Raw genomic sequence first — 15,237 nt, 5'->3', positions numbered from 1 at the left:
GAGGGAGAAGAGGAGGGAGGGAGCTCAAGACCACTCAAACAGCTGCCAGTTTCTGGAATGTCAAATTTGGACAAAGGAACTGTAACATATGAGGGCAAAGGGATCAGCAGTGGCAAAGCAATGAAGCTGTAGTCTATTTCAAGGTCAGGTTTTCCTAAAGTATGTTCCATAGATCATGTGTCCACAAAGACAATTTCCAGGAAATGGTCTCCAGAACAAATTTAGGAAAGCTTTATTTGTACACATGTATTTTCTCCTGAGTCTTGACAACCTAAAGTTTTTGAGAAGTCCTATAATGAAAGCAAACAACTGGGTGTTGCTACCAGTGGCCACTGTAGATACCAAAATTGTGGCATCCCCGCCCCTGGTTAATTTGATTTGGGGAACTTGTAGGGCCCCCCTCTCTTCTTCTTGATTTCCTCTAAGAAAACAGAAGCATTCTGGTTAAAAGGTATGAATAAAGTACTTAATGGAGGACTAATAAACACTTAAACCAAGTTTGGTGATGTTCTGTAACATTTCTAATAGGTTTTATAACTAGAGCACATAAATCAAAATAATCTTGGCAAAAGAAAAATTCACTGGCTGGGAGGAAAGAAACGAACTGTTAACATGATTGTTATCTCTGGTCTTTATTATTCATCTCTTTTTCACTCTCTTCTACTCAGTCCCTGAACATGACCTTGAACTCCTGATCCTTATATGTCTCCACCACCTCCAAGTTTGGGGACTATAGGCGTGTGTGATATCATGTTCACCTTAACTATTTTTTCAAGCCAAACCATGAACAAATCAATTTTAGTCCAGTGAAGTTAAAAGCAAAACTTTTTTTATGAGTAAAAGGCTGAAGCTTGCATACTAGTTCTAATAAATATGAACCTTAAAGACACCTGGAACTAGATACCACAATGGTACTCTACTACAATCAGTATAGTGTTTTAAAGATATTAATGTGTTTTGGCATATAGTTTTCAACCTGCTTTGGGGTAGGGCAGGTAGATGTGAAAGTTAAAGATCAGATAATTAAAGTCAATCATTCAAGTTTGCATAGCTGGTGTACAGTATAGACTTTTAAAAAATTCTATTTGTTCTATTAATGGCATTATATTTCTTTGTTTTAGTAATTCTCATTAAAGACGAATCAAATAACAAAAACAAACCTCTATACTACATGCAATTTCTTGGCTTTACTTATATAGCCTCTTTTAAAGCAACATTTAATACAACTAAGTTCTAATTTAACAAAGAGACTTCTCCAGTACTGCTTCAAGGAAATCACACGTATTATATTATCTTTGCAGGAGAGTGAAAGTGTACACTTTCAACATTCTCCTGATTCTCTGTCTGGTATGGTAGCTAGAAGGCAACCTAACAGGTTATTTCAAGATGTTTTTACTTAGTTTGCACAAAGTTTTAACTTACATGTGTTCTTTAAAGATATAACTGTACTTCAAGCCTGTATTATTTCAGTTAAAATGTTTTACCTTTTAAGGGGAAATAAAATGGACAATGAAAGAAACAAAAAGTTTAGTAGATTTTCTTTGAATCACTAACAAATTATTTTGCCGAAAGACTGAATCAATGACAAATTTATTTGCCATTCATTACTTTTCATCTGCTACTATTGCTACTTAAAATCTAAATCTGCCAAGATTTTAAAAGACACTAGCATTGCTTCTCCACCTTTTGGTTAATACCAAGTGTTCTATTTTACTTTTTATTATTTTTATTTCATGTGTATGGATGTATTGCCTGCCTGTATGTGAGTGCACCAGCGTCGAGCAATGCCGCAGAGGTCAGAAGAGGGCTTCGGGTTCCCCTGGGACTGGAGTTAAGGACGGTTTGTAGCTGCCATGTGGGTGCTGGGAACTGAACCCAAGTCCTCTGCAAGAGCAGTCAGTGCTCTTAACTGCTGAGCCATCTCTCCAGCCCCAATACCAAGTGTTCTTAGCAGCTTAAAGGTACTAGCATCAGGAATATTCTGGGAATTTGAGACTATAAAGTCACCTTTCTTGATCTTTTCTGAACTGGACACTGAAAGATAACATTTGCAAAGACATGATGCAAAACAGTCTGTTAAGTCAGGGAACTTCAAGTATAGCCCCTGTGCACACTGCAGGCAGTCACTAAAGCCAAGTCTAGTGGTCATGATGCTAAATCTTAACAAAGAGAACAACAAAAATAAGCCAACAAAAATGACAAACATGAGCCTAGTGGCAATCTACAATGGCTTAATGGCTTAGAAATGAACAGGAGGGGAGGTGGAAAAAAATGTCACAGACAGATAACTCTGCACAAGACTGTCAGTGAAGGAGAAAGACTGGTGAGGTTGATAAGCTAGAAAAAGGAGAGCTTTTCTCTTTTCATGAAGATGTGATCCAAATATATTCTGAGTGGGCAAATAAAGGCCAGCTGAGGGAGGAAATAGTATTTAACAGAGGAAGGTTCCAGAAAAGACTGCAAAGAATGAGATCAAATGTACATGTAGTGGCATTAACCTTCAGAGAAATCAAAATATGTCTTCTTTAAAACAAAAGGAAATGCAGGTGAGGAGCAAACAGGATTCATGATACCTGATAAGGAACCCATTTGGTACTGAGTACTCTTTGAAATGTGGGTAGCTGAACTGAGATGTGTTACAAGCACATCAGATTTCAAAGATTCAGTGGAAAAAAAGCAAAATATCTCATAAATAGCTTTCCATATTGACACTGCAATAGTATTTTGGATATGTTGACTTACATACAATATTAAAATTAATCTACTTGCTTATTTTTTAAAATATTTACTAGAAAACTTAAAATTATGTATACAGCTTTCATTCTATTTTTTTCTTCTGTGCTAGAGACTGAAACCAGGGCCTTGCACATGTAAGACAGGCATGCTACCATTGAGCTACATCTCCAGGACAGTGTTGCAGAGCTGTTATCAAGTGACAATCTTACTTACAGTGGGAATGCAAATCTTGCTTAAGGGGTTTCCATCCAGAAGATACGATCCATTGAACGTTACATATTCATCATAATACTGAGGAGCTTGAGGAATAACACTACATAGTAATTTGCGCTTTTCTTCAATTTTTTTCCTTATGTGCAAGTATTCAAAATATGGATTTGCTCTCTCAGAACTGTATGGCTGAATCTCATCTAGTTTCAGAGAATCTACAATGGCTGCTAGAGATTGCTGAGTTTTCTCCTTTGCTTGTAGTAAAGATGGACTCACTTGCACAGGCTGAGGTACACGTGACACTTTCCTTTTCCGTGGATGGTGAATCTGAGGATCATCTTCTTCAGTTAGTCTTATTCTTCCCCTAGGCGAGGATTCATTGTCTTTTTCTGATAACAGTGTACAACTAGCAAGAATTTGTTTGCTTTGATTTACCATTGTACTTGCTTTGTTTCTAGTCATTCTTTGAGGGGTTTGGTTTTCAATTTTATCATCTTCAGCATTTTCTTCTAATTCTACTTTAACTAAATGGTCATATTTATGCATCTCTGGTTGGGCTGACTGTGAATGGTTTTCCACACTTGATAAAGTGCTTTGCTGAGACTCTTCATCTTCAATAGAAAGTGAACACTTTTCACTTTCAGAACCATGTTTTGAATTATCTTGTTCATTTAGACTTCCTTTTGGCAACCCTGCAGCGTTCATTTCATATAAATCAGAGTCGCACTTACTTGACTGGGTTAGGACCAAACTTTGTAGTTTGTTTTCTTTTTCATGTGAAATAACCTGAGTATCAGTTGTGCTCTTCTCAATTTCACGGCTACTGGAAGACTTGTAAGTTAGTTTGCTAAATGCATATTGTGTACTTAGCTGAGAGGAAACATCACTTCCACTCAAATCTTTTTCCGGTGGCAATATAAGCAAAGTATTAGCTTTCTCACAGTTTGGGAGTGCTTCTTGAATAGTGCTTTCAGAGTAAACTGAAACACAGGCATCTGGCTTTTGAGTATCTGCTAGGACAAATGTATTTTCCACATCTTTTGTAAAGATATTATCAGTATCTAAAACAGAACTGGTCATAGGAGTTACATTTCTCTGCTGTAAAATTCCTGGCTCTTGACTGGCAATATATGATGAAGACATAGATTTAGAGGCAGATTCAGTATCTGAAAATGATTGGTTGGAAAAAGAGCAGAGTTGCTGTGAAGGCAAAAAGGACGCTGGATCCTGAGTACTAGAGTTTCCTGAAAGCTCAGTCTGGTGTAGGGTTAAGCAATCAGCATTCTGGTCTCTCAATATTTTGTTTTCTGAATTACAAAAACTCTGAAGAGAGGAATCTTGATCAGGTATACTAGAATTAGTGCAGATTAAGTCACTGGTACTTAATATCTCTAGTTTATCAGCAGGCATCTCCCATGATTTATTTTGGATCACTCCAACCGGATTAGATGGTTCTAAATGCACAGGATTGTCTATTAAAGTACCCATCAGAGCAGTACTCTTGATTACATTTGTATCAGATGAAATATACTTGCTGTTTACAGATCTAGTGGGAGAGGCTGTAAAGCTGGAATGTAAGTTAGCCATATCTGAAAGGTCTCTTTCAGGCACAGTTGAAGGTACCTCAGGTTTGGGAGAAGGACAGATATCTCTTGGCACAGCTAAGCTACCTTGATTACTTTCTTCTGATATTTGGAAGTGTTTTGTGGGTTCACAAATGACTGATGGCATGCTACATCTTCTAATTTCTACAGTGGGTCTTACCTCATTGATAATTAGTTTAACATCTTCCACAGAAGATGACCTGAGATGGCAGGCTGGAAGCTTGTTTACATACGGTGGTTTAAGCCGTTCTGGCAGTTCAGCTAGGCTCTCCAGCTCCCTTTCATGAAGAGCTGGCGATTTGGCAATTGGCAAAAAAGGTGATTGAGAAAATGACATTTGAGATTCTGAACCCTCTAACATAAAGTCAGAGTCATATTCTGCCAGAGGCCTTGGAGTCGTTACTGTAGTATGGCAGGAATCCTCTGAGCTAGCAACAGAAATCATTGACACAGATCTGGAGCTGAGACCTGGCTTTTCACTTTCTGATCTAGGAGACCTGTTTGAATTATTATCTGAAATAAAGGATGACTTCCCTAAACTCATTACATTTTTGGTGTCAACAGATTGTGATCTATTACTTCCAGCATCTTTAGATTGTTTCTCCTTGGTATAAACATCAGTCAACTCAGAACTTTTTGACCTAGTGAGTTCTTTATTTTTGGATTCAGTTGGTATGTGTTTTCCTTTTTCTTTTACTTTAAGTTCTAAACAAGTACGATTTCTTAATCGTTCTTTTTCTTTCTGCTTAATTTTTTCCTTATGTTTTTTGTGCCACTGTTCTATTTCTAGGTCTTTAAGACTGAGCATTCGTTCAAAACTTGTCTGCATTAAATCGTCATTCACTAACCTCTTTTCTTTAGGTCGAGTATCTTTCGATGCTGGTGATGACTTAGGTTTAGGTTTATCTGCTTCAGATTTTATTTTGAGTAAAGTATTTAGTTGGATTTTATCTTTACGTTTGTCTCGTTCTTTGTATCTATCTATATCTTTTTTATCTTTCTCTTTCCCATCTGGAGTTTTCAAAGGCTCATCCCTTGCTTTTTCTTTAAGTGATACAGTTTTTTCATGCTGTGTTTTACTACTACTGTCTCCTACATTTGACTTTTTCTCTTCCTGTAAGTGTCTGCAGCTAGTTATATTTATACTTTCTTTATCCCTAAGTTTTTCCTTTTTATCTACTTCCCTGTCTTTTTCTTTATTTCTGACTTTTTCTGATTTAGTATACTCACTATTATCTGACTGCTTATTTTTTTTGTCCATCAAGTGCTTCTCTTTGCTTTCTGTTAAACACCTCTCTTTTTCAGGTTTTTCTCTGTCATGCTTCCTATCAATTTTTTCTCGATTTTTCTCTCTGTCATCAGGTTTTTTAATGGTATTTTTTATCTTCTCACTATCTTTATGACATTTTTCTGTCTGATGTGAGTACAGTTTGTCCTTTTCTTTTATTCTGTCAACACAGTCACTAAAATCTAATCTCTCTTTTTCTGATCTATGTTCGTGTTTTATCTTCTTTTCTTTTTCAGAAATTTTTCTTTCAGTCTTCTCACTCTCCTTTTCCTTAGTTTGAAATCGTTTGTCTGATTTCTCCCTGTCTTTTATTATATGCTTTTCTTGTTTTTCAGTGTCCATTTCCTTTTCCACTGAATGTAGCCCTATAGATTCCTGGTTTACACTTATAACCAGAGAACTGAATTCTGTTTCCTTATCTGTGGACACAAAGTCTCTCTCTTCTCTCAGATCTTTGAGCTTTTCTTCCCTAGATTTTTCATTTTCCTTTTTAATCTTTTCCCGCTCTTCTTTAAAGCACCTTTCCTTTGAGACATGCTTTGTTGATTTATCATCTTTCATGGTTTTTTCCAATTTTGATTTTTTTTCTGTTAGGGACTCATGTTCTGTATTTAAAAAGAGATCCTCAGCTTCGTCACTTTTAAAAAAATTTTCCTTCCAAAACTCTCTGTCAAATTCAACACTCCTCTGTAGCTCTTTCGTGCCATCCTTATTTTTGTATTTTTCCTTTTCAACGTCCGTTTCTTTTTTGTACTTCTCTTTATCCCTCTCCTTGTGTTTCAATTTATGTTTTTTTAATGTTTTGCCCTCTTTATCCATTTTTTTCAGTGTGCAGTCTGAGTTTTCAAATGCTGGACTATGATCTTCATCCTTCATTTTGGCATTTGATTTTTCACCGAATTCTAAATGGAAATCTTTCTGTTTATTTTTTTCCTTATGCTTGTAAGATTTTACATTTGAACTTTCTGGTAAGAATTCAGGTTCTGTATTGTCATAGCGAGCAAGATCAGGCTGCAATGACATTTCGGAACTTCCTGGTGATATACATGTTTTAGTATGTTCTTGTTTTAGAGGTGTTGACTGTTTTTCACTTAATCCACAAGAATGTTTGGGAGATTTGCCAGTGGAGATATGAAATAAGTGTAACGAAGTATCATCTTTTGGGCTAAAAGATTTCCTAAAGTTCCCCTCTTCTCTGGCTTTTTCTGAACAATCCAGTGCAGTATTAACAGTCAAGCTCGTTATTCTGGTATTTTCTTTTCCTTCTTTTTCTTGCTTCAGCTCTTGGTTCTCTTTATTTTTATTTTGATTTTTTAGTTTTCTTTTAACTTTGCCTTTCTGTCTGTATTCAAATTCTTTTTTGGCTTGCACATCAGAACTTGATGTTTCAGGGACAGAGCATGCAGCAGAAATTCTTTTGTTCTGAGGAACTTCTTCATCAGAACTTTCAGTACTTGAATACAGAACCCTAGAAGGCTTCTGTTTTTTATTTTTAAATGATTTAGAATAAAAGGCCTTCTCCTGTTTTGCAAATAAACCACTCTTTTCTGCTTCAGATTCATTATCTTTTCGTTGTTCTTTCCGAAGAATATGCCTGTCATCAATCATTTTATTTATTTCTTCATCATCATCATCTTTGAACTCATATTCATCAAGAGCAGATGGAAGAGGTGCTTTACTTGGAAGTATCTGTTTACTTTCACAGATGAGAGAATCTTTCTCTGTTTCTGAGTCAATATTTTCATCAATACTAGAAGGATTTACAGACTGAGCCTCTTCTGAATCTAAAAGAAAAAGAAAATATAGCTTATATAGTAAATATAGCAAACAATTCAGATAACTTATTTCAGACACAAAAGTAAAGCAAATAAACACATAGAGCTCTGTAATAGTTTTGCAGAACAATATGTTCATTAAAATATATGCATTTGTATACACTAAAACAGAGGGAGAACATTAGGTAGAGGCATCTGGATTCAGAAGAGACATAGGCATCTGGAGTCAAGGGAAACATTAACTATTAAAATATTAGAAAAATTCTGCATATAGGCACTTTTGTACAGGCAAAGTAATGACTTATGTAACATTATTTGATTCTTCCCCCCAAATGATTAAGAACCACTTAACACAGAGGTTTAACTAAGTAAACTTAACAAATTATTTTAAGCATTTCGAAGTATGTATCAGCAGAACTGTAAGAGATCACATGCTTACCGTAATGGCCATTAATTTAAATAAAGGAATAGTTTTATCTATACTATTTGGGAGAAAAAAAGAGAAACAAATAAATTGGGGGTGTAATTTGCAAGCAAACACTACTCTGCCTTAGTTTTGTTATCCCCAATTTAGACCTAGTACAATGGAAGGAAGTCTCACTTCCTAAGTAGTATTAGTATACGAATATTTTATTAAATTACAACAAAGTTGTCATACAAACAGTCAAAACATTGGAAGAATCTATTTCATTATCTCTTTTTTTATTAAGTCAAAGTTTTTAGTCAGGAGTGGTAGCTCATGCCTGTAATCCTAGTATATGGGAGATTTGAGGCAGGAGGATCAGGAATTTGGGGCCAGCCTGGGCAACCTAGCAAGATTATCTCAAAACAAAACAAAACAAAAAACCAGGGACTGGAGAGATGGCTCAATAGTTCAGAGTACTGGTTGCTCTTGCAGAAGACCTGGGTTCGATTCCCAGCACCTACATGGTGGCTAACAACTGTCTGTAACTCCAGTTCCAGGGAACTCTGACCCCCTCTTCTGACCTCCACAGGTATGGCACAACACGGGTGCACTCATATGCAGGAAATACACTCATACACATAAAATAAAAAATAATAATTTAAAGACCAAACAAGTGCCCCCAAACAAAACAACCATATTTTCCCCACGTTGACGTTGTTTGTGTATATGTGTGCGTGTGTGTGTGTGTGTGTGTGGTGCAAGCACTCATGTACAAGCATGCAGAGGCCACAGGATGTCAGATGTCTCCCTCTATCACTCTCCTATTTTTTAGACTAGGTCTCTCACTAACCCTGAAGCCCAGCATTTTGGCTAGACTGGCTGGCCTGAGAGTCCCTGGGATCCATCTCTCTCCAGCTCCCAATGCTAGGGTTACAGGCATTGTGGCCATGCCTGGTTTTTAATGTGGGTTCCTTAGGCAAATACTACTGCTTTCCTAGCAAGTACTCTTGCCCACTGAGCCATCTCCCAAGGGCCCCAGGTTGACATATTTGTTTTTTATTAATTTTATTTTATGTGTATGAGTGTATTGCCTGCATATGTCTAAGTGCACCTGTGTCATGCAGTGCCCTAAGAGGTCAGAAGAGGGCATTGAATCCCCTGGAACTGGAGTTATAGATGATTATTAGCTGCTATGTGGGTGCTGGGAATCGAACCTGGCTTCTCTGCAAGAGTAGCCAGTGCTCTTAACTGCTGAGCCATCTCTCCAGCCCCCAGGCTGACATATTTTCATAAGTGAAATGTTTTACACTTGGGACCTTTAATGAAAAAAATCCATTCAAGACTATAAAAGAAAACTGAGTCGTCTGATGGAGGGGGATGAATGACCAAATAAATTACAGTAATAAGTATTTCATTCGCTATTCAAAAATATTAGGATTATACACTTAACTATATCAAGCTTCCTCTAATTAGGTTCTTTTCTCTTTATATGAAGCATCTAATTCCAGAGGCATTCACACCCATAAGACACTTGGCACCACATTAAGATCATAATCTCTTTTTTTTTTGAGAAGACATGGCAATATCTGAAGACAGTAATATTATAAAATGCCACTGATGCAGTTTCAGATATATGACACACAAAAAGCTTGCAAATATGCTTTAAAATTCTACTTATAGTCCCCAATATTAGTATATACAGTATTAGAATACAGCTGTTTATAGTACCAACAGGGATACCTGTTTTGGAGGCCAATATTTACTTTGATATTTAATTAAATGAATCAGAGAATATATGATTTTATTTTTGCTAATTGTTATGATTTTGGAAGGGGGTCTTTTTGAGACAGGGTCTCCCTGTAGCCCCAGCTGGCCTGGAACTTGCTATGTAGATCAGGCTGGCCTTGAACTCAGAGAGACCCATGGGCCTCTGCCTCCCAAGTGCTGGGATTTGCCACCATGCCCAGCAAATTGTTACAATTTCTACAGTGAGGGTTCCATTCACTATGTAGCCAAGGCCAACCTTAAACTCCTGATTTCTTCTGTCTCCACTTCCAGAATGCTGGGATCACAGTGTGAGCCAGCAAATAATACAATTTTATATAATAGGTGCTGTTCTATCTTAGTACAATGGTATATAATAGGTGTTATATTTTATTCTCAAGGACTTTTTTCACCTTTGCAGTTTTCAAAGATTTAATTTCTTTATGGCTTCTATTTAGTTTTTCTCATTAGATTATTAGTTTCACTGGACACAAACTTTACATGTCCCATCAAACCCAAGTAAAATCTACATTTAGAATCCAATCTTTGATAAACATATAATCTATAGTAGGTACAGAGTGCTAGTGGAAAGCAAGATGAATAGAAAAAAAAAAAGGAAAAACAAACCAAAATAGTATCTATAAGAAATTATAGTTGGAGGAATTATGATTAAAAAAAAAAAACCAAACTTCCCTACATTTTTCAAGTTCCTAGCATAGTAGATGCTACTACTATTGTCACTGAGAAGTCGTGACACTGGTTTGATTTTTGATTACTCCTGTAGCTTACCTTTCCATGTGTTTGTTACTTCCTTCTTTGTAATGTCAGATATGGTATGTCTTCTGGTCTTATGTCTATCAGAGTAATACCTCATCAGTTAGACCACATAAATCAGCCTATACATGTTTCACTTGACATGACACTATAGTGCTCATACCAGTTCTAAACACACATTAGTGGAGTTGCATACAACACTTAGAGCTATATGGTTTGTCATGTGTATCTGATTCAGAAACAGAAGGAACCTTTGCAATAGGAAAATGTCTTTAGCAAGAGTCAAATAATTTTTTAAACATTTTGATTTATGTTTTTTTTTGGTCTTTTTGAGACAGGGCCTCACTGGCCTTGAACTCACAGAGATCTGCCTGCCTCTGCCTCCCAAGTGCTGGGAATTAAAGGCGTGTGCCACCACACCCGGCCTGATTTATGTATTTTTATTCTCTACGTGTATGAATGTTTTGCTTGCATGAATGTGCCCATGTGAGCACCAAGACTACAGAGGCCAGAAGAGGGCATCTGATCCCCTGGGACTGCAGTTGGAGTTATGCACAGTTGTTAGTTGCCATGTAGGTGCTAGGAATTTAACTGGGGTCTTCTGGAAGAGCAGCCAGTGCTCTTAACCGTGGAGCTATCTCTCAAGCACCAATTCATAATTAATTTGAAAAAAAAAATCTATACATTTCAATGTTAATAACATAGACTGGCCTTAACTAACACCCATGATAGGAGACTGGAAATTTCCCTTGAACCAGCATTATCTGGGCTTGGGTTCTGAGTCAGTACCTACCAGCTTCACTCCAATCAGGTTTCTTGGATCTGTTTGTGCTGTCCCTGAGCTGCCCTTGAAGGATGGCCAGGCTGTGGACCTCAGCCAAGACCTCCCACAGGATGCCACTCTGAAATCTTTTTTCTTCCTCAAGTAGCTTTCAACTTTCAATTTACTTTACCTAGAAACATAGATCAATCTGGTCCTGGATGCCATGAGGCAAAAATTTCAAAATGCTGTCTGCTGGCTGCGCGTGATGATGGATGCCTTTAATCACAGCAGAGGCAGAAGCAGGCGAATCTCTGTTCAAGGCCAGCCTGGTCTACAAAGTGAGTTCCGGGACAGCTGGGGCTACCTGGTGAAACCGTCTCCAAAAGCAAACAAAAAACCAAATGAACAAAAGATGTTTGTTCTTTCCTAGCAGATAACTGCTGAATTAAGTAAATTACCTAAAATTTCTAAATTCTATGGTCAAAACAGCCATAGTTATCATTATATTAAGTTGTTTTGCCATCTTGTTTCAATTTTTTTTTTAGTATTTTAACATCTACTTCATCACCAATTTGAACTTGTATTTAAAATAACTGATGACATTCTGACAAAAAATTCCTATAAAATCTTTTAATGGTTATCACCTCAACTTAATTCTTAACATCTTATTTGGGAAATTACAGTGGAAAGCAACAAATGTAAAGGTTAAAATATTTTATTAATTTTTAAATTAATTTTTTGTGACCATGAAAATGTTAAGCTGCATTTCATTATTTAACAAAGACCTTTACATAGACTTGAAAGATGTTCTTGTATATCTGAAGGCAGTTTCAGACCTTGCAATTAAGACTGGTGACATTTCAAGAATGGCTAAGCATGTTCTTTTACGTTTTCTACTAGCCTTAGGCTTGCCTATTGGCTTACCATAGTATCACACCATTTCTTGAATGTTATTTAAATGGAGACACAACCAGAGCAGATGTGACATTGGAAGAGATAAAGGTAATAAATCCTTCCCTCAAAATCTCTTTGAAATAACAAGTCAAGAGGTTTTGACATGTGATATTTCATATCAATATGACAGAATTATTATACTTTACACGCCTAATGGATCAACAGATGATGGGCTTTTGAAATGGTTTGCATTATACATTACATATTTTAAAAATGATTATTTTATCAGTATCATACACTGTGGGTGTCATTATAACTGAAAATGAGTAATTTATAGTTAAATTCAAATCACTACCTCTCATCTTTCCTCAGAAATTTATACTAACTTCCTAGATTCCCTTTCATTGCTGTAAAAATCAAGATTAAAGCATTCACCTCTATTACCTTCCTTTCCACAAATGCTTGCTTGAAGCCGGCATTCTCTGTCTTTGTGGTATAACAATGAGTCCAGTTTCTCAAATTAAAACTCTCTAAGCTGACCCAGGGAGATGGCTCACCCTGTAAAAGTGATTGCTGCCTAAGCCTGAGGACCTAAATTAATCCCCAGAATTCACAGCCAGAGAAAAACCAACTCTCAAAAGTTGTCTTTTCATATATCAGACACAAGACTTGGATAAATAGAGCTGGAACTGACCTGGAAGCTTCCTCCCTGAAGAGTAGCTCTCACAGTACCAATACAAGTTGCTAAGGGAGAAAACCAATCAATGGTCCAAACCAGCTGTAAAGTCTAATAACCACAACAACGATTGGCACAGCAAACTATCTCTATTGGTGCAGTAGTGGTACTTTTATCCTGAGGGTAATCAACAGCTATTTAATTGGACTTAAAGCCCACTCAATGGGAGGGAACTCACATATGGCACATGTAAACCTAGCCAATATTGGTTGGAGGGTCACATGGTTGGAGAGGTCACAGATCCTAGAGAAAAACCTACTTTTGTCACATTCCTAAACAAATGTAATTTCTTACTGTATGCTAAATATGAATCCTTATATTTACAGACAAGTGCGCCTCTCGCCACTCATCAAAGAAGCTCCTCTTTTTTTTTTTTTGCAACAGATGGAGACTATTATAGAGTTTGACAATTGTTCAGACACAGAGAATAAATGTTTGTGAGATGTCCAGTTTTAAGTGATACATCTACAATGTAACCATTATACGGAAGGCTCAGGGAACATAGGGAACAACCAGTAGAGAGAATATTAATGGAGTTCTCAACCCTCTCCAGTGAAGTTTCTTCATACAACAGATGGTGATTAACAGAGAGTCAAAATGTAGAGAATAAGAGACTGCAGAGTGTATCTCTGGATAGGACTCCCATATTAAATCTCTGCCACCCAGGGCTCAGGGACCATTGTGGAAGAGGGGGCAGAAAGACAGTGAGAGCCAGGAGTGAGGAATAACCACAAGGGAACAGTTTTCCAGGTGGCTGGAAACTTGGTCATATGAACTTACAGCAATGGTCGACAGTGTGCACCAGACCCATGTAAACTCAAACCAGACAAAAACCCAGTACAGAACTGGGGAAATGGGTAAGAAGCTCCAACCTTAGCTGAGGAACTACTGGCAACTGATCATTGCTGGGTGAGGGAGAGTTGGTTTTCTTTAAGGGAGTGAATCTAGATAGGGTGACCAGGCTCCAGTGGATGTGAGAGACCTGAGTGATTCCATCTTGGATAAAACCTCTATGGGACTGACCCAGCCCTGAGCCCTGTCCAAGAAAAACCACAATACTTGGAACGGATAGAGAACAACTCCCCCACCAACGGTCAATTAACCAGGGACAGGAAAGTACTAAATGTCCAGATGTCTTTTCAGATTTCCTGAAGCCAGCAGTTTATGGTTTGGCACTAGGCTGCAACCAATCAGATGTTTGCCAGGCTGAAGACCCCCTACACCCCTACTTGCTGAACTTGCTGAAATAAACATTAAAAACCTCTGTCTCCAAAGAAAGGGGTCTCACATCTGAGATCTGCTAGGTTGGTGACAGAGTGGGCCCAAGCTTGAGCTTGTAACAATAAAAAACCCTTGTGTGTCTGCATCGGTTCGCTCCTTGGTGGTCTTTGGGGTCTCACGAACAGGGCACAACAGATGAACTCACAATAAGAGACATCTGGAGACACAAACCTGACATGATAGGCCTTAACATATACGACTGAATGCACTGAATGCATGAAATCTGGCATGGGGGCTATGGAGGAGGGTGCAGATAGAGGAGGAGGGTCTAAATATGATCAAGATGTATTGCATTAAGTGAGAAAAATTCAGTAAAATTTAAAACAAATTTGTCCTCAGAACTCCAAACACATGCCATAGCATATACATACTCTCTCTCATACACAATAATAATAATCCTTACAATTCATTTGAAACTCTAAAATCTTCATCAACGTTCAGTTTCGTCTGCAAGCTATTCTTAATTGATCTTTTCTCTATTGCCCTTAGCAATATCAGCACAGGCTCTGCCTAGACCAGTAATCAATTACCTTACACAAGATCGTGGTCAGAATACTAGACTATACCACATGTCTTCTCATCTGAGGGTCTCTCATTCTAGGATAAAATCATTCCAAAGACAGCACAAAACTTTTCAAAATATTGAACTACCACCTCCACTACCATAATTTACTATTGATCCCCCTATTTGCTAGGTAAACAGCTAATCTTTACAACAGATTTTATTATCCCCATTTTAAGTAAACAAAGCCATCAAAGACCTGTCCAAAGTTACCCACTAGTCTACTAAAAGTGTGTTGTCTGACCTCACAGTGTACTGTACATTGTCTCTTACCTTTCATGATTTTTATGTATTAGTGGTACTAGCATGCTACTTCCTTTCTGCAATTTCCATACCTATGGTCCATAGATTCTAATCACTGACTCATTTTCTACCTGCTTACCATAGAGTTATTTTTAGATTCATGATCAAGGGAAAGTGCAACTAAAAGTGTATATACAGGAA

At 37.3% G+C, this 15,237-nt stretch overlaps 1 protein-coding gene across 3 annotated transcripts in view; it reads right to left on the bottom strand.

The window, feature by feature from the left end:
• Ankrd12 (ankyrin repeat domain 12) overlaps positions 1-15,237 on the bottom strand; it is a 111,183-nt gene that overhangs the window by 13,500 nt on the left and 82,446 nt on the right. For all 3 annotated transcript variants that reach the window (XM_008834670.3, XM_008834671.3, XM_029564314.1), the window contains one exon: positions 2,950-7,622. In XM_008834670.3, the coding sequence (XP_008832892.1) occupies positions 2,950-7,622 (4,673 nt within the window). The remainder of the gene's footprint in view (positions 1-2,949; positions 7,623-15,237) is intronic.

This window comes from Nannospalax galili, unplaced genomic scaffold (assembly GCF_000622305.1).
Source record: "Nannospalax galili isolate Female #2095 unplaced genomic scaffold, S.galili_v1.0 scaffold155, whole genome shotgun sequence".
In the NCBI taxonomy this organism is placed as follows: Eukaryota; Metazoa; Chordata; class Mammalia; order Rodentia; family Spalacidae; genus Nannospalax; species Nannospalax galili.
Note: the sequence above shows the minus strand (reverse complement) of the source record. Positions and strands in the feature narration are given on the sequence as shown.